The sequence below is a fragment of the Lycorma delicatula genome, chromosome 2, assembly GCF_047948215.1.
Source record: "Lycorma delicatula isolate Av1 chromosome 2, ASM4794821v1, whole genome shotgun sequence".
NCBI lineage: Eukaryota > Metazoa > Arthropoda > Insecta > Hemiptera > Fulgoridae > Lycorma > Lycorma delicatula.
The window spans coordinates 144,166,325-144,187,791 of NC_134456.1; the positions used below are offsets into that span (position 1 = coordinate 144,166,325).

A 21,467-nucleotide genomic window follows, 5' to 3' on the forward strand; every position below is an offset into this window, starting at 1 on the left:
AGATAATTTGAACCAAATTTAAAATGTAACAATTTTTTTGTCAAAACATTTGCATCTATGCACGAGTAACTCACTGGTCTTTAACGATAAGGTTTAGTCAAGCTAAAATATTTTCATTATGAGTAGTAGAAAAAAATCAATTTATGAATTTACCATGTTTAATCTGAAGTATTTATTTGTTTTTACTGAGGTGTTTATTTTAAATTTGAAATCAGAAATTTATTATTGATGACATTAAGCTTGTTAAAAGAAAAATTCCACAAAAGGTATTTCTTGATATTTTTATGACGAAGAAAACGATTTTATCATTTACTCATACATTTTAAAAAGGAGATAATGAAATAAGTACAGAAATTATTTCATATTTCATGAATATTGGCAGTCATTTCTATATTAACTCAAATAAATAATGGAGTTAGCAGCCTATGATAAGATATAAAAATATCATACATTCTTTTATAATTTCTTATTATTATTTGTGATAAACAACCTTAGAGATTGAATATAGTGTTCAAAGAAATTCAGCATAGTTTTATACTACAATGTTCTAAATTTTGAATCAAGTCCTGGCAACTAGAAATTCTGCTAAAAGTTCTTTAATAACTTGGATGTTTAAAAAAAAGTAAATATCTTTCATGAAAAAATTTAATATAACTTTCAGGTAGTGAAGAATTCCACAAACTTCAGTACAATAGATAATGCACCATAAGTTTTATTTAAAAAAAAAAAAACGTTCTTTTATTTATACATTTTTTTTCAGTTTACTTATTATAAAACTTAAATAAAAAAATTCACTGCTTAATTTGTTTTTTTATTTTAAAGTTATTAGTATCTTTCTATAAATATTCAATATTGTAAATATATAGGATTTATTACTGACAAACTGAATAACTGAAAACTAAATAACTGAATATTGATTAATGTAGATGGATTACACAATAATACTAATATTGAGTACGACATTTTTGAATAAAAAAAACTTTAAGATAGCTATCTTATCTTAAAGTCATGTTGATTAAAATGGATCAGAGATACTTTATGAGTTGTAAAAAATATATATGCGAACCTAAAACTGAATAAAAATATTTATTTGTAAAACAAACATTCACCAATCTGAAATTTAATCAGACAATGTCAATGCAATATAGAAGCCAACTCTACTGTTTCAAGTTTGACTAATACATAAACTATAAAGTTTCACTTTCTGGTCCAGAACTTTCCTTTGAAATAGTATAGTTCCTATAATTAATTCAGATTTCAATGAGAGATTGAATATAAGAGCTTGTATTCAATCTAAGTCCAAAAGAATATTCAACTACAAGGAAACCATGAACAGTCATTTTCAAAATTTCCTTTGTAACAATATTCACTATTTTAAGTTGTACCGACTATAAATGTATTACTGTGAACAAATTGTTTTCAGCATTTAATTTTGCCTAAATAATTTTAAATGAGTTAAGGAGTAAATCTTCACAAAAATGAACTTATTAATTCATAATACAATGTGTGACATGATCTAACAAAAGTTGTAAGTGAGATTTATGTTGTAATGTCATTATTACAAAAGTAAAATTATTAATAAAATAATAGTAATAAATAAATCTCAATAAAGATTTAAAAATTAACAAAAATTATAAACTAAGAAAAAAATCCACCGAAGTAGAATAATAATATTTTTTACATATAAATAAAATAAGAAATACAACTTTACCAACACATTGTTTGCAGTCACTTTTCTAGTACTATCAGTCATTTGACCATCCACAGGAAAAGTTATTCTTCAATTTATATCATTAAAATTAAATTATGCAAGACGTAAATTTAAAATCACAACTGATCATCATAGTATAAAGTTAGTTATGTCTGTTATGTAAGAAGGTCACAGTTGTTATAACATAATTTAATTTTAATGATATAAATTGAAGAATAACTTTTCCTGAGGATAGTTGGAGTACTAGAAAACAGACTGCGAATGAATTGTTGGTAAGGTTGTATTTCATTTATTTATACATAAATAGTATTATATATCAACTGTGCCACATTTAAAAAATTTTACTTAGAATAATAATACTTTTTCAATTAGATATACTTTAAACTTTTGAGAAATCAATACCAAATTAATACCAGATAACTTCCCTTCTAAAACGTCTCACCCTTCGTCTGGTACTGACTTCAAAAAGTTTCAATTAAAATAATTGCATAAGTATTGCTATTTTTTATTTTTAGAGCAGCTTTTTAAGCAAGATTTGTTTTTGAAGTTTAAATTTTGGGTAAATCTACAAATATTAACCTGAATCTTGCCAATTATAAAAAAAGGAATACAGATTCTTCAGTGGCAGCTCGTAGCTGAAATTAGTGGGGGTGCTGATCCAGAAATTTTTTCTGGGCCTTTTCAAAGCCATGGTTAAATTTTTCTGTAAAATAAAAGAACTGAACAAAAAATGAATCAAATAGAATATCTGGAAGCAGAATAATAATCTAATTCTATACTTTATCACATTCAAGAATATGGTACATGGTTTTAAGCACAACATTCGTATAGTAAAAAAAAAATCTATCTTCTGCCAGCATGCCAGGGTTGGCACTGCATGAGCAACAGTGCTGTCTCTTCCTTACAGCCTTGCATGCAGCTTCCCATGTGCGCATGCGTACAACAGCCAAACACCATGCTACTGGAACTGTGAAGTGCACAATTTCATACAAAGATTTTTGTATCTTTTTCATAAACTGGGGCACAGCTACCGACATTAAGCTTAAGGATTATATATTGTACAAGTACAAAGAAAGAATTAAAGAAAAAAAAGACTTATTATATTAAATTTTATCGATAATATCAAGTGGAAATAGGTGTGCTGCAGTTCCACAGTGCCTATACACGAGCCACCACTGAGATTCTTGACTTATTCTTGGCTTAAAATAGTAAATCAAATATAAGTTCTTTTACTATTAATAGTAACTCAAGAATAAGTTGAATAGTCTTGACTTTACTCTTCTATATTCTCAGAAGAGTAAGTCAAGAGACCATAGCAACCTGTGGATGGAGTGTATTCAGACTACATACACAGACTGCTATGGAGTGTAAGTTTTAATACTGAATAAATGTGAAAATGTGTATATGTTTTTTTTTTTAACTCAAATTGTCCAAATAATTTTCTTGAATTTTAGTAAGATATTGGAGTTTATATCATTTTTACAAATAATTGATTACAAACCAATAATAAAGATAAAAGTTGAAAAATATCTCTAAATAGTTTATAGAAAAGGTAATTTTTAATTTTAAAATTTAACTTCTATTTAAGTTATCTGGCAAAGTCTTACAATGGGACTGCCAGAGGAGCTTCCCGTCCTAAATGAAATAAGAATCATTGGTATCAGTCTAGTTGATAAAGAATAAAATATTGAATATACATACATAAAGAAAAAAAATTACATCAATATAACTGATAATCTTGCTTTTATAGAAGTGACAAGCATCACATAAAGTTTGATCCACAAATAAAATTTTTATTCCAGACATCCTATTGTCACTGAAATTTACAATGCAATTGCCGACTTGAACCTCGTAACACACAAGTGAGCTTCTGTTGGATCCCTAGCCACATGGGGATTCCAGGTAATGAATGTGTGGACTGTGCTGCTAAAGATGCATGAAGTCAACCATCCTTCACTATCCATGTTACTGCATCCGATCATCTTAGCATCTTTGCATCTCTCTCTGTGTCATAGCATCTTTATTAGCTATGTAAAACTCACGCTTCGCGCAATGTGGCAGGATGACTGGATAGCTACAGTAGCTCCAGCACATTAAAGGTTCTGTGTTACCATGAGATTCCTCATACAGGAAAATTCATTGTGAGGAAGTTATATTTTTGTTTTCCAGGCAATTATAATGTATAAACGTTTTTCACCCCCTCAAAAAAAAGTAAAATTGAAAACCTCCACCTTTTATTTAACTTTTGTAACAACCACCATAAATCAAATTTTAATGTTTTAATGTTTAAAATGGTTTTAAGAACATAAAGTCATGGTGACCAAAAAATCTTAATGTTGAAGTTTCAAAAGAGTTAGAATGGACTGTTTTTATAAATACACCATTATTTTTTCTCTTTCAATACACAGATCCAAAATGCAAAAATCACCCAACAAAACAAACTGTGATAATAAATCTCTGAATAAACTTGAGATAAAATTTCAGAATAGTTGAGTATTATCAAATAATTTTCTCTTTATACCTGAATCTATTAGTAAGACTTTCATTAGCAGTTTTTTAGCAACTTGAATAAAAGTTTAACTTTAAGTAACAAACATTCTTCAAGTTTTCAAACTGCAGTATAAAATTTCTAGAAAGCTATGACCAGTAGTTATTAAGGGGAAGCAAAGAAATGTTTTTTGGATATATATATATATAAATACAATTTTTTTTTTTTAACCTCCGGGACCACCATCAGGTATTGCCTTAGAGAATGAGATGAATGACAATTTTTTTAGCATGTGAAAATACCATGGCTGACCAGGATTTGAACCTGGGACCTCGAGATGAAAGGCCGAGACGCTACCACTTGCACAATATTAATTTACTAAAAGTTAACCTAACCTAATTTCAGGAATTTAGTTAAATATATGGTAAGAGAATAATCATCTTCGCAAATTCGTTTACAAGTCACATATACTTATTTAATAAGCCATGAATTAAAGATTATTGAATGTTTTATGACATGAATTTTTAAAATGTAATATAAATATTTTCTGGATAATATTTCTTGTTAGTCTACATACTAGATTTAATTAAAAACTCTTGAGATTTGATTACATTTTTCTCACTTTCTAATAAAACATTAAACTGTATAATTATGTCTATTCAAGAAGTATGTAGAAAATATTTATAAATTAAAAAACAGTATCTTTTTATTTACAACATACCAACCTTAGGGATTACAAAATGAAATTTTATAATCGTAGGGGTAAATGGGGAAAGGGATGTTGATGACTGCAGATTGTGGGGATCAAATTAAATGCAGCTGTGATAGGAATGAAGAGAATGGTGAAAGATAGAGGCAGGCATGAAGATGTGCTGTTAATATTGTTACCTGTAATGTAACAAAATGCCAACTAGCACTGAGACGGCCATACCTTTTTCATATGAATGTAAAGAAGTCCATATGGATTTAAACACTGAAAATCACTACATAAATCCATTTCATAATCCATACCCTGAAGAATATCAGAAAATATAATATCAAAGAAAATCAGAATATGATATGTTACTGTGAAGAAATAAAAACAAATCTAGAGAAAATTCAGAATCTATAACTCATAAAATGTCTTTGCATCTTATATCACTGTTGTCAAATGATTTGAAGAATTCTTAGAATGGAACATTTCTTAAGCAAGAAGCCTTTTGTGTTGTGCTGATGAAGAATGATAAACTATGTGGTGGCTGAAATATACCTTGAATATTTCTTTTATTATGTAATTAATATGTGATATTAAAATATATCTTCTACTTAAGACCTAAACTTAAAAGAAAAGGTAAAACTTAGAAGAAAGTTGTATACTAATTTGAAAAAATTTTTTTTTACGATGTTTACAAATGCGTGTGCTAAGTGTACAGCTGATTACAAACTTGGGTGTATTGAAAGGGTGTTTAGTAGTAGTAAGCAGAATTTTTTTGTTAAGAATGCTAAAATAATTGAATTAGTAGTAAAAATGTTGGATAAAACAAAAAGTAATGATATTATTATATATATATATTTTTTTTTTTTTTGTCTTCAGTCATTTGACTGGTTTGATGCAGCTCTCCAAGATTCCCTATCTAGTGCTAGTCGTTTTATTTCAGTATACCCTCTACATCCTACATCCCTAACAATTTGTTTTACATATTCCAAACATGGCATGCCTACACAATTTTTTCCTTCTACCTGTCCTTCCAATATTAAAGCGACTATTCCAGGATGCCTTAGTATGTGGCCTATAAGTCTGTCTCTTCTTTTAACTATATTTTTCCAAATGCTTCTTTCTTCATCTATTTGCCGGAATACCTCTTCATTTGTCACTTTATCCACCCATTTGATTTTTAACATTCTCCTGTAGCACCACATTACAAAAGCTTCTAATCTTTTCTTCTCAGATACTCCGATTGTCCAAGTTTCACTTCCATATGCGACACTCCAAACATATACTTTCAAAAATCTTTTCCTGACATTTAAATTAATTTTTGATGTAAACAAATTATATTTCTTACTGAAGGCTCGTTTCGCTTGTGCTATTCGGCATTTTATATCGCTCCTTCTTCGTCCATCTTTAGTAATTCTACTTCCCAAATAACAAAATTCTTCTATAATATATTATAACATGAGATAACAGATAAATTATTATATTTATAATAATTATATTTATTAAATAATCATATTATTATTTAATAAATATAATTAAGAGAATAAAAAAAATGTAATACAGTTTCATTTTTTAATATTTAATTAAATAACATAAATAATAAACAATAATTAGCTGATTGTTGAGAAAAAGTCATGTGCTGATGAAATTAAATTTTAACATAATTTCAAAACTTGAAAATTATGTGGTGATTAATTAATCATTATATTGTTTAATATATAGGTGTATGGTAATTAATTATTCACCAAACATAATTGAATTTTAATAAGAGTAACTAATTTTGAATTTTGTTTTCATTTAAGTTTACAATTTTATAAATCTCCCACAAAATAAACAAAACAAATATTAAAAAACCTAACATCTAAGGTGTTTTTTATTAATTTGTGTTATATCTATATATAATATAAAATTTTGAATTATTTGTGTTCTAATTTATTTGATTATTTCAGCAAATATATGCTAACTGCTCAATAAGTTTCATATGAAATATGAATTTTGTAGTGAATGAAAAATTATCACACCTTACAATTTAAACCCAGAATCTTCAGAAAGAAAGGAGTGATGAAACCAGTTCCCCATGCAGGTTGTAATAAAACACTTTTGGAACCTAATTACATCAGAAAATGAATTGCGTCAGTCTAAATGGAATGTAATTTTTTAGGTCAGGAATTTTGGCCTAGTGCATTACTTCAATAATAAATAGTTTTTTTAGTGAGTTTTAAACAATAATAACAAATTTTGGACTCTGGCTCAGTTTATAATTGCCCATGGATACTATCTTTATTATCAGTGTCATCATTATTCTTTGAAATTCAGCTTATATGGGAGGGTAATTTTTTTAACCAGACTGTAATTTTCTAATAATTGAACAATTTTTTCTTGCCATTTATTTTTTATATATTTCTCAGATAAAATAGATAAATGATTTTTTGATCTTCATAGACTATAATGATACAAAAAAATCCCTGCTAGAAACGTATGCTTTATTTTACCATTAGTTTTCATTAAACATTCACATAATCCATTGCTTGGGTACTTTGCATGTTAAACTGAATTGAATTGAAGGGTTATTTAGTATACAGTACGTGTCTAAATTTCCATCTAATTTTAAGGGCTAGATTTTATTGAAGTTCTAATCTTTGAGTAGATATTTCAAAGGTATTACAATGTGTAAATAATTTATTATTACAGCTGCTTATGAATTTTGTTCAAATAGATTATTAATAATATAATTATAATTTTAATTAAAAAAACATATAAATAAATAATAACAAGTAAATAATTTTTCACAATTTACTGAATTTAACTTCCATAAATGTATGATTTGTGATTAATCATAACACTTTAGAGTAGTACTCAATAGGCAGAGCAAAATTGTTCCTTAATTATAACAAAGTTAGTTAGGCCTATAGAGTAGCAGATTTTAAATAGGGTTAGTACAGACAGCAATTCTATAGGAGATAATGGAGATAATCTAAGAAACAAATGAATAAATTGACTAATTTGTTGATTTACATTAGTAGCAGAAATTCCTTTCACACTATAATTCTTCACTACTTTATGACTGATTTGAATAGACTAGTTGATAGACTATTTCAATTTTTCCACATGTAGTCTATATTGCACCTCATTAAAGTAATAATGATAACTAAAATTGTCCTTATCTGTGTAAGATTTTTTTCACTTACAGTTGAATATGATATTTTTTTAAATAATGAGTCAAGAGCCAAGGTCTTAAAAAAATTAAGAATTTGTGTTAACTAAAGAAATGTACTAGTATTCTATATAATATAAAATTATAATATAATAATATCTCCGTAATATAATATAATATAAGCAGCATGTTTGCATGCGAGTATGAACACATTCATGTATGTTAAGGATAAATTCAAATGAGTAAATAAAGTTTCTAATTTATAAAAGGAGCTGAATAAGAACATTAGCTATTTAATTGTCAATAACCAGCTAAACAATTCATAAATTAATTGCATAAAAGTTGATGTTGAATTATTCACTAACCATCATAATATTGTGCTCCCTCTTCTTGGAAATGATGATGTCTCATGCTGAGCTCTTCCAGTCCAGGTTGATGTAGCTGAGGAATAAGATTTAACCAGAGTGACATTTTATGCCCTCTGTAATGGTTTCTTACCTCAGTTTTAGCTCCTTAAAAAACAAACAAATAAATAAGCTATATTAACTTCAAATAAAAATAAATAATAAACAGATTTCTACCTATCCAAACATTTGTTAATACCATTATAATTAATAATTAGGTGCACAGAAGGGTAAAACTCCATGTCGTTTGATTTTCAGTTTACTGATGAAATTGAAAGAAAAATAAGTATGTGCTAATTTAAAATTCTATTTTTTGTTTTAAATAATAAAATAAAATACATATTTGACACTATTACAATTGTATATGAGCTTACATTTATGAATAACCAATCACCCAACTGATCTGATTAATTTTCTTAAAAATTCCAGCTATAAAACTCTTACACTATTTCTGGGGATGTTGTTAGAAGTCATTATCATGCTATTCCATAAGTATAAAGAACAGCATGAGGAAATTTTAAGGTATTAAAACATTCTTTTTATGCGTTAATGTTCAATTTACGATTTATTTAAGTCAGGTGAGTAATTAATTTACAAATTGCTTTAGTATATTGATGCAGTGAATTAAAAATCTGCTAGAAAGTGGGTGCTTTTTTGAATAAATAAGCATTTGGCAGATCCATTATTTTTCTTATAATTTTTTTTTATACTAAGAAATTAAATTGCCTCATTTTCTTACACCGTTTTGTAGTTTATGAGTCTTCAGAGACTTAAATTATTTCTCTAAGTAAACACCACTTAATTTTTTCACATTATCTTATTATTATGATGTCTAGTTAGGGATAAATTTGATAGCCAAAATAAATTAATCAACTGGCAGCATGAAGTGCTTTTAAAATGTTATCACAAATCTTAATCGGCAAAATGTTTATATACAACTAGATTTTCTGAACTTACATGCACATATATGTAAATAAATCAATAGAATCCTAATCGTAATCTGCATTGTACAATAAATGAATCACCTTTAGAAATGCATTTTAAATTAGCATTTTAAAATACATTTATTTAAACTGCATATTATTATATTTACATTAGTAATACTCTTAATAATACAGAAGTAATTTTCTTAATCTAAAATCTATGATTTTATTATTATAGGTATTATTATGGCTATCACACAAACACCTGACTGATGTTAATTCTAACTTTAAATGCTTTAAATAAATTTATTTTTATAGGATCTGAAATATTTATATGGTTGACTGTATTACATTATTACTGCATTTCTATCTGTTAATAGCTCTTAAATTCAGCTGACTATTACACAGAATAGTTTATATAAAATATACTCTAGTGTTATATTGTAAGTCCAGTAAAAGATGATTTCTTTACTTCAACATCATATAATAGAGTGGATGTATATTCAACTGATATATACTTTGGTTTTGTTTATATATCATTTCATTTTATATCACAGACATTTTAAAACTACACCATAAAATTTCAGTATAGTTATTTGGGGATTGGGTATAGATCCTAGTACATGTTTGAAAGTTCATATGAGGATTTGAAGAAGGAACTCAAAGGGCTGACTTTTATTAAATTTAGTCTAATATGTATTTCACTGTATCAAAAAGAAAAACATCACTAGAAATATTACCAGCCCATCGGGCTGTTTTAGCAGTAAACTTGTCATCAGAAATCACTTATTTACAATGATTTTTGAAGTTGAAGGTTCTGAGGTTCAAATCCTTGTAAAGGTTAGTTACTTTTATACAAACTTGAATACTAGACAGTGGATACTGGTGTACTTTGGTGGTTGGGATTCAATTAACCACACATCTTCGGAACAGTTGGCCTTAATCTGTTCAAAACTACAACCATTCTCATTTCCATGTCATACATATCATCCTAATCTCAGGGGCCATGGGAGGAGATTGCTTATTGTTCACTAATTTTTTTTTTCTGTTTAGCCTCCGGAACCATCATAAGGTGTTACTTCAGAGGATGAATGAGGATGATATATATGAATGAAAAGAAGTGTAGTCTTGTACAGTATCAGGTCGATCATTCCTGAGATGTGTGGTTAATTGAAACCCAACCACCACAGAAAACCGGCAATCATGGTCTAGTATTCAAATCCATATAAAAGTAACTGTCTTTACTAGGATTTGAACCTTAGAACTCTCGACTTTAAAATCAGCTGATTTGTGATGATGAGTTCACCATCAGACCAACCCACCGGTTGATGGGTTGTTGTTCTCTAGTTGAACAGATTGCAAATTACACATTATTGTATCAATATTAGTGAAAAACAATACTTTATTTTTTCTTTGGTTCTGAAAAAAATTTCCCTTTTTATAATAATTTTAAGTTTTATATATTTTTTAACTTTTGAATAGTTCAACCTACTAAGTTGAAATTTAAAAGAAAATAATTTTCCTTTAAATGAAGTATAAATTTGAGTGTAGGATAAAAAATTCATTTTGTCTTTAAATATTAGTACAGAAAAGATAGGAATAAGGAAGTATATCAAACCATTTAAGTGAGTGCTGACAAAAAAAGTAAGAGATTATCACCATGAGAATGATTTCCTACAAAGGTTATAAAATGCAACTTAAACAAGCTTCATTGAGAAATTCAATATTAAAGTTGGGAAACATATAATATATTAAATTTTCCAAATTTTGCTATTTTGAAATTACAAACTTTTGATGAAATAAGAGAGATGTCAAGTGCAGGAGAGTATGAATAAAAAAAAACCAAAAAGAAATATTTGTAGGGCTTAAAAAATGTAAACTATATGTTTAGCAGTTTTCAACAAGGACAATAAGATAAAAACAAATAGAAGAATGCAGATTACAGAACTTTAAAACTTTACTGTATTTTAAAAAAATACAATGTTACACTAAAATTTAGAAAATTAATTGGCTTGATTCAAGAACAAAATTAGAAAGTTTAAGAAAATTAGGAGAAGAAAAGAATTTGTGACAGAATCTTGATTGGAGAAGGCCCTACTTTTTGTTAATTTGTCATCCACTAAGGATTACATATTAACAAAATCTGATGTAGTTCATTTTGTAATGAACAATTAACTAGGGTGAAATCTGTAAGAAAAGACAAAAATTATTTTGCATAAGGAGATAATTCAAAATATACAATACAGTAAATAATTTTATAAAGTTAAGATATGTACAAAAATAAATAATACAAAAATTACATCCAACTAATTTAAAAAAGAGCTTAATGACCAATATAAGCAGGATTTAGAAATAAAGAAATATACAAAGAATATAAAGATGCATATTTCATGGCTTAAAAAATGTGTGGTTCTTTAATTTCAGCTAGAATCTAATTTCAGTCCTTTTTTTAACTGCAATATGTTTTTATATTTGGTGCCTGATACTGGAGTTTGTGTATGACAAATTCAGCAGTATATGCTAATACATACAACTACAAGTTGGGAGAATAGCAGAATCCAGATAAAGGAATAATAAATTGGTTACTTTCTTTTCCATGTTATAAGAAGGATAGATCTCTTATGAACCTTAGAACCTGCTTCTAAGGTTTTACTACTTTTACTACTTTCAGTTGTGTATAGACATTTACAAATGTGATCTAGTGTAGTACACATCAGAACAATGCCAGTTGTGAGATAGTAGTGAACCAGTAAACACATCATTGTAAGTGCTTCGTGTATCTGAATTATTATGTATTACATATTTAAAACTTTATTTCTTTTAATTAGTCATTAGTTACAAAATGCCTAGAGTTTGTTTAATCATCCTATCAATTTCTATTATGTATGTGGAAAAAGTGATGTTCAAGTCTTTATTTTGGGTGTAAAGTTCAGGACCAAACAAGGGCTGGGCCCCACATATTTGTTGTTTATCATGTTCTAGGCTTCTCACTGCTCGGAAAAATGGCACACTTGGCGTGTGACTTTTTCCGAATCATAGAGATAGCCAATAGCTGTGGTAGCTATTGGCTATCTCTATGATTTGGAGGGAACCCAAAACCCAAAAATCACTCTTCTGGCTATTATTTCTGCTTAAGAAACATTAAAGGGATTACGTCAAAATCAAAACATACAGTGATGTAACCTAACTTGCAATCTGCAATGAGCCAGTTCCACACTGCAAAGAATTGCCCACACCAAAGCCTCCAGAACATGTGACATTAGAGGAAGAGAGCTCAGACTCTGATGGAAGTAAAGAAGAAAAAGAAACAGATTCTGGTGATACAATTTTGAAAAAAGCAGTTAATCTGAGCCACATTTACTGACTAAAGAAAATCTTAAACGATCTCATATGAGATTTAAAGTTATGCAAAAGACAGTCTAAAATGCTTGCTTCCTGGCTAAAAGGATAGAATCTTCTTCAAAAGAATACAAAGATATGTACTTTTTGTAATCATCATTCTGAATTTAAAGACTATTTTTCTGAAGAAAATGTCTTAGTGTTTTGTAATCACATTTCTTCTCTTGTGGAGACACTTTTTAAAGAACATAACCCAATAGAATAGCACTTGTTCATTGATTCCTCTAAAGTTAGTTTAAATTCCCATCAGTAGCTGTGGCTCACTCTGCTAGGATGAAAGAAACATATGAAATTTATATTGGAAAAGCTTCAATATGCAGGTATGAATGGAATATTTGTGGTGATTTGAAGGTAATTTCACTTTTGCACTTATTCTTGGTCTGCAGCTTGGTTACACAAAGTACTATTGTTTTTTGTGTGAATGGAATAGTAGACAAAAAGAATCATTTCATTAGAAAAGAATGGCCTAAATTCGAATCACTCATTCCTGAACAGAAAAGTATGAATTTTGTTTAAATTTTTATTAATTAGAATGCATTTAAAATTTCACACCACTGAAATGCTTATTGTTTTCTTATGCTTAATTAAATATTTAAAATGTACAATATGAAAATTTAAAACAATATGAAAACTTAATTATTGTTTTTAGAATAACTAACTGAATTACTTTATTAATACATATTTTCGTACATCAATTATATATTAATGTATATTATACTGTTTAGAAATAATATTAGTCAGTAATTTACTTTAGTTAGATTATAATAAAAACTATAACATAATAATCTATTGAAATTTATTTTAATAAAAGCTATCAAAAAATTATACAACCCAAATAGTTAATATGGATACCAAGTTGTGTAACTCTTCCATCACCAAATAGATTGCATTCATTTTTTTACTAATTTTTTGATTATATCTGAATCTACCTTTTCATTGATATCCTTAGAGCTACAATATTTATTTTGAGTCCAGTTAAAAAAAAAACATACTCTAACATATATTTTTTAAACTTAATCATAATAATATTACTTGAATATAATATAATAAAACATAATCATAAAAAAAAATTTATCTGTTAACAGTTGATTTTGTTTGATTTTAATATTAATTTTGTTTCAATTTTGACTATACTATCAATTAAAATTTGTCTTCTAAGCTAACATATTTTATTATAAACATTTTTAAAATACTTCAAAATCCTAAAGTAATTTGATATTTTACCTAATTCCAAGTACAGCTGATTGATTGAATCATAAGTATCCCAAAATGGGACCTGATGACGAGGATCTGGACTTGGAGGTGGTGTGTTACCATTTGGATCACTGAAAATCAAACAATAAAATATTTATTTAAAGAATACAATAATATTAACAATATTTTTTACAGAATTTATTATTATTATGATAAAATAATGAAAGCTTTATGTTAAGAATAAATAAATAAAAATTTAATTACCGTATTTATTCGAGTACCCCCCGCTCACAAATAAGCCCCGCACCTCGATTTTCCGGACCGAAAATCTAAAAAAAATCGAGTATATACCGGTATTTTAAAGTGCAACAGATACGATAAAAAAATACGTAAATATTCAGAAAGTAAAACATTTAAATCGTTCATTTAATTACAATATTAATATTACATTAATAATCAATTACCGTAAGTACTTGTTTAGTTCAGAATCAGTAGGCCAGTAAAACGAAAAGAAAGTATCATGTTGAAAAGGATCATTTCAATAAACTTTTTAATATGGGATTTTATTTTTAATTAACCACTGTCACTGTCAATGTCTGTAGAAGAGTTACCGGTAGTCTCCACGTCGCTCTGCCACAGGTGATCGTCTTCACTACCATCAAGTTCATTACATACTCCGCATTTTTTAAACTTTTCCTTACTAATTCCGTGGAAATACCTTCCCAAGCATCTTTTATCCAAACACAAATCTGGTTAAAATCTGGGCGTTTGATTCTTCCTGTAGGCGTGAGAAAGAAATTTTCATCAGCCATCCATTTACTGTACAGTTGTTTTAATGCAGATTTGAACGGTTTATTAATGCAGACATCTAGTGGTTGCAATAGAGATGTCAATCCACCTGGAATTATTACTTGGTCTGTCATACCCTTTTTTAAAATATCTTTCACTTTATCAGTCGTATGCTCCCGATAACTACCCATTAGTAGGATACCGGTATTTTTTTTATTAAGTAAATCAGATCGCTTTTGCCATACACACCTGATCCGATCTAAAATTAAGGTTTCGTCCATCCAACCTGATTCCTGTGCTCTGATAATAATTCCATTTACCTGTACGGTAGGAAGAGTTTTTCTTTTAAAAACAATGTACGGAGGTAATTTTGATCTATCAGAAGTAATGCAAAGCATAACATTACACCTTTGTTTTTCATTACCACCGGTGCGAATCGTAACACTTTTATCACTTTTTTTGTTTACGGTTTTGCCAAATGGCATTTCAAAATATACGGGGGTTTGATCAGCGTTTCCTATTTAAAAAGGCAAATAGCCTTTATCTTTTCTAAGATTTATTATGAATTTGTGAAAATGTAATATTTTTTGTTCATAAGCGTCTGGAAGTCGTTGAGAAATGGTCGTCTTTCGTCTTACTGACAAATCATTTCGCGCAAAAAACCGTGTTATCTATCCACGGCTTGCTTTAAAATCAACTTTATTCAATGATTTAGCGATTTCACGAGCATATGATTGACACATTTCTGTTGTGACAGCATAATCGTATTTCCTTTTTTCCATAACAAAAAAGTCACACAATTTTTTTTCTATGTCTGTGTATTTTGGTTTTAAGCCACGAAAAGCCCTTTTATTACCAGTGTCTTTCACCAGAAGTTGTTTCTTCTTACGCCAGTCTCGAATGCAGCTTTAATCTACGTCAAATTTTCTTCCTGCCGCCCGATTTCCAATTTTTTCAGCCTCTTCTATAACGCGCAGTTTTTCATTTACTGTAAAAGATCGAATACGCTGTCCTTTTGTACTCATTTTAATGCCGTAATTCAAATAAATCACCGTATTAAACTTTACAAGATAAACTAAACAGATAAAATGCACATAACCGTCCACATTTAAATACAGTACAATGACTGTGGCGAATTCACAAGGCGACGGATGTTTAATTGATACTGTAACTGTAGTGTCATTAGAACCGGATGTAGCCTAATAGAATGAATTAGTTTTATAAAAATACCGTAACTTCGTTCCTATCGATAATATGAACAGGATGTTAATAATTAAGGATGTATTCTGTATAAGCGGCATCCGGTATTGATAAACGAAAGTCTAATGTCTGTAATATTTACGTGATTGAATTTAGGTACTTCTAAGAAAACGTTTACTTTACATAAATTATCCTGGTTAAAGGCTATATATCAAGTAAGCCCCGCACCCTTATTTTTTCTCTCCAATTCCAAAAAAAAAGTTCGGGGAGTACTCGAATAAATACGGTAATTAAGCTTCCGATCTGTTCCATAACTACATAGATGCTGATTTTCTTCAGTTAACTGTAGCATCCAAAAGAAAAGAAAATTCATAGCAGTATGAGTATTCCTTTAATGTTTATGTAGATTTATTAAAACAATTATAGTGTAAATACCATCTAATATGATTTCTGTATGAATACCAGTACTACCAGCTAATATCATTTCTGAGTATACTGACGGTTTAACAGTAAAAAGTAAAAGTTTTATTAAACTTTTGAAAAAATAAATTAAAATGACTGACTTTCTAATTGTATGAAGAAATGCTAACAACAGATCTATTGGGGTTTTTATACCCTAAAAGATCCACTATGGCAGTGGAGTTGTTTAATAGTCTTTGAGATAGTTAGGAAAACCTTTTATTAACTTTATCAAATAATATTTTTAATTTGTATCTTGTTTGTTATTTTATTACGTTCTTTTGTGAAAATTTAATACGTTTCATTTCATTCAAATTTATTGTGAAAATTGATTGAGCTAGAAATGATAAAACTACAATAATCAAAAAATGCAGATGTACCAAAATAACATATATTTATGTAACACCTAACAAATATTAACATCAGAGTTGCAGATGGAATATATAGTGAAAGAAAAGAATAAAGAAGGCAACATTTTGTAGAAGGACCTCAAAGAAAAATTAATTTTATAATAAATCCACAGGTGATTGACTATTTTGAGATAATAATTTAAAAAAAATTAATTTATTCTTTTAATAAAAGATTCAAACAAGAGTAGGCCAATAGAGATTGGTAATGGTACGCCATTAAGTAATTGTGACATTTTAAAGTATAGGCTATACAAACATGGATTCTTAGACAAGAAAAGCACCTTTAGATTAAAATACGTATATAAAACAGTTTAAATATTACTTTACTGAAGAAAGCAGAATAAAATAAATTCGAGGGAGCTGAAATGTAGTGCACTCTGGAATGTAATGGGGACAAATATGTCACACAAAGGGACAGGTGTTGCAATCTTGTGGTTTTATTTTCCTGTTATTAACTTTCCAAAATTTCTTGGCCGGCCTATCTCTTCTCATTTTCTATTAATCACTACTGTTAAAGAGTCGAGTACGCCTGCTGTATCAATGTGCCTAAAACAAGGTGAAATGGTTGAATTATCTGCCAAAGTTTAATTATTATGATTTTAATCTGCCAAAAAAGCAAGCAATAGTGATATTTATCATCATGTAAAATCTATTTGTGGTGATGAAACTGTTAATTAAAGTACAGTTAGTACGTGAGCAATAAAATTTCATATATCAGAAGCTGGTAAAGCGAAAATTAAGGAGGAACCAAGCAGTGGTCGACTAGTTTCTGTAAATAATGAGAAGCACCAAAAGGAGGTGATTGTCCAAATTCAAAATGACCATTATATTACAATAATATATTACAATAATGTATTCCCGCCCAGATAGGCATATCGAACCTGGACACATTATAGTAGTGGGCTACAGTAAAATCTGTTTGTAGTGGATGCCACACAAACTCTCAGAAAAGAACAACACTCATTTTCTGTTTTTGAAATGCTGTGATGAGATAGATGATTTTCTTTTCAATAATGTGATGGTAAATGAAGCAGGTGCATCAAAAAAATGGTAGAGCATGGAAATCAGCCATATTTTGTATGGTGACTATGGTTCAGCATAATCAAAATTTTTTTGATATTGTTCTGGTATCCAATATATTTATGTGACTGATTACATCAGTCACAAATAAGCTTCATCAAATATAAATTCTGGAAATTTGAATTGATTCTGGAAGCTGAATCAATTATAAATTACGTGCAAACAAAAATATGTTAAAACATGTTAAGAAATGTGTGTGTACAACAAACCATGGAGCTGATAATTCTGCAACATGATAATGCTTGGCCATACATATTGTGTACAACCATCGAGGCTTTTGTGAAGTAGAAATTTAAACCTATTCCACAACCTCCACACTCACAGATTTGGCGCACTATGATTTTCACTTCTTTTTGCAATTAAATATGGATATTAAAAGTATTCTTTCACCACAGATGATGATCTGAAGGATGGGAGAAATTTTTAACTGTAAGCGGTGATTACATGGAAAATAAATGTGATTTTTTTTTAGCAAATAAAATGTAATTTATGTAGTTTCACTTGACCATCTCTTTTCATTTGAGAGTTATGAGAACTGTGCTTTAGATTTCAACCATCCCTTGTACATTTAACTGATAAGTATAAAAAAGTGTGAAGAATTTAGAAATTATGGAGGAAGACTGAAGGAAGATTGAATTATAACACCTTACTGAAGATGACGGATTTAGTATATATTTTATGCAGATACTTGTATATATACACACACTAAAAAAAAAAGTGGGAAGAATGAAATCATCAAATGGCTGATTATAAAAAAATAAATTTGTGAAATTCAGATTTTAAGGTTTGTATGATTAATTCCTAATTTTAAAGTTGATGCAAAAAAGTGATTCATTCGTTGCATAACAAAAAAATCACATTATACTTTTGTTGATGATCAACAGGAATATGCTTGTTGTTAAATTGGAAAATCCTTTACATTGATAATGAAGTGCAAGAAAAAATCTCTCTGAAAGGTTTTGTATCAATTGAAATGTTCCAAGATCATCAATGATCACTTATGATAATCCTCTTTCTGGACAACTATCAACATACGAAACTGATGGTGATGATGCAATTTTAAATGTTACTAAAGATATTCATTCAATCTGTTATTTCACAGTTCATAAGGTAGATGAAGAAATAAGAACTTCAAAAACTGTTGATTCTTACAAAATGAGTTTTTATTGCAGCCAAACTTACATAAAAAAAAGAAAAATTCCCGTTGAGACATCGGTATAATCGTAGATCACTCATTTACGATATAGCAGGGAAACAGACAAAAGCTTAACTATCACCGATCTCCATAGCATCTAGGCTTTTCATCCGAAGGTCCCGGATTTGAATCTCAGTCACGCATGGAATTTTTCATACACTACAAAGTTTCATTTCCACATTCCACTACAAGCTTCAAAGCATCTGAGTAATTTCATCAATCAAAAAATAAATAAAATACTTGTTGTCTAAAAGGTCAATATGATAGAAAAAAAAACAAAAGTATAGCAATACAGCAGTGTAAAGATAAAATTATGGTTACAGTTTTTTTTTTGTTAATTCGGTGGGTTTTATTTGTTCATTATACTTTATTCCATTTAGGCAAGGTATATATTATTTTGAAGTTTATCACGAAAGAAAAGTCGTGCTTGTGGGTAAAATTAATCATTCCTTATAATAACGCACCTACTTGCACATTGCTTTTAATACATCAATTTCTGGTAGTCACAGATATCGGTTATTTCCTAGTATATTTGGTTAACTAATTAGGCACCAGGCGAATTTTTCAATTCTCAAACAGAGAATGATATGAAAAGTTTGATATTTCAAGTCGACAAAGAATTTATTTTTCTTTTATGAAATTTAACATTCCCAGTAAAAGGATTTTACAAATTTTTTGTGATGATAGCTTTTAACATAAGAAAAAATACAGAATTAATCTGATCAGACCTGTGCTGACATACAATAATTTTGCAGATCAGATAGGAATGTACCCCACAATATCAATTATAAAATTAAAAATAAAAGGTAAAATACAAATAACCCAAAATATTCATTACATTTAAAGATAAAACGCAAATTGTGCATGATGATCTCATTTTAAAAATTATATTTATTTAAAAAATGGTTTATGATAAGTAAATATTATTTGTCTAAATAATTTTTTAAATGTTTGGTTTTAAAATCAATGTTTGTCAGCTTAAAAAATATTTATGTTTATTTTGTAACAGTTAACATTTTCATAATTGCTAAATCACTTTATTGGAAGTTGACCGATATTCTCCATTATTTCATATTTTACCTATCAACTGACAATTAGTAACACAAACCTACTATTTTTGTTTCCCTTTTGGTTCTTCAAAGTTTTACACATTTCCTATATATGAAAAAGTAGATGTCATGATTCATAAAACACCCAGCAAAAATTATTGAAGATAAACTGATGAAAATTTGTATACATGTTCTTCTTTCAGTGGATTAAGAAAGGAATATTTTGAAATTCGTAGATAAATATATATATTATATTCTTCTTTAAATATACATTCATGTTATTCTTTAAAATTTTGGTGTGTGTATTCTTCATGTGAATATACAAAAAATAATTTCTCCATTTTTTGAAATTCGACTTTGAAAGGGATAAAGAAAAGTAAAAAAATGTTAAAAATTATTGCAAATTTTCCCCATTTCCGACTGTACTAAACGAGATATTCACTCGATTTGGGGCTTGTAAATACTATACAGATAACTATCTAAAAACCATTTTCAAATTTTTTGAATTTTAATATTTTAAGGGGTAAAAAATTATTTTTAACATTTTTTGCCGTTTTATGCCCTCTGTCTCTCTTTTCTTGTTTAGCCTCCTGGAATCACCGTCAGGTATTACTTTAGAGGATGAATGACAATGAAATGTACGAGTGTAAGTAAAGTGTAGTGTAAAGTCTTGTACAGTCTTAGGTCGACCATTTCTGAGATGTATGGTTAATTGAAACCCAACCACCAAAGAACATCGGTATCCACGATCTAGTATTCAAATCCGTATAAAAGTAACTGCCTTTACTAGGATTTGAACGTTGGGACTCTCGATTTCGGATTGCCGTTTTGTGCCACCGCTATTAAATCAATCTTTATGAGATTTGGTAATATTGTGGTGGTAACTTACGTTTGTAATTCTGAATATGTATTTCGCGAGCAAAGCCGTGACGGAAAATCTTAAAACCATTAAAAAATTGTGAGTTTGTACTGACCAAATATTGACCAAACTGTTGCTCTGAAGAAATTAAAACGCACTGATAGTTTTTTTATTAACTGATTAAGCTTTAGTATTTATTTATCATCATTATTCTCGCAAGCATTAGTTCAATGAACACAACGGTTCCACTGGACTGAGCCCCTGGCTACACAGAAAGGGCTCGCTTCGCTCGCCCTGACCGGCTAAACATTCCGTAACCACAACGGCAAGTACCAAGTAGCGTGGGCGAAGCCGCGATGCGAATGGTAGTATGTTATATAGAATTATTGTGTCCCCTACAGCGATTTTATAATCGATGTAAAAATATTTTGATCGGGTAAAAAAATTGAAATTACAGTT

The 21,467-nt window shown here is 28.7% G+C and overlaps 1 protein-coding gene across 1 annotated transcript in view; it reads right to left on the reverse strand.

The window, feature by feature from the left end:
- Window positions 1-21,467, reverse strand: part of LOC142319294 (neuroligin-4, X-linked-like) — an 894,612-nt gene that overhangs the window by 3,792 nt on the left and 869,353 nt on the right. Inside the window, exons 6-7 of the mRNA XM_075356400.1 lie at window positions 13,998-14,098; window positions 8,413-8,559 (exon numbers count right to left, since the gene is read on the reverse strand). Of these exons, the coding sequence (XP_075212515.1) occupies window positions 8,413-8,559; window positions 13,998-14,098 (248 nt within the window). The remainder of the gene's footprint in view (window positions 1-8,412; window positions 8,560-13,997; window positions 14,099-21,467) is intronic.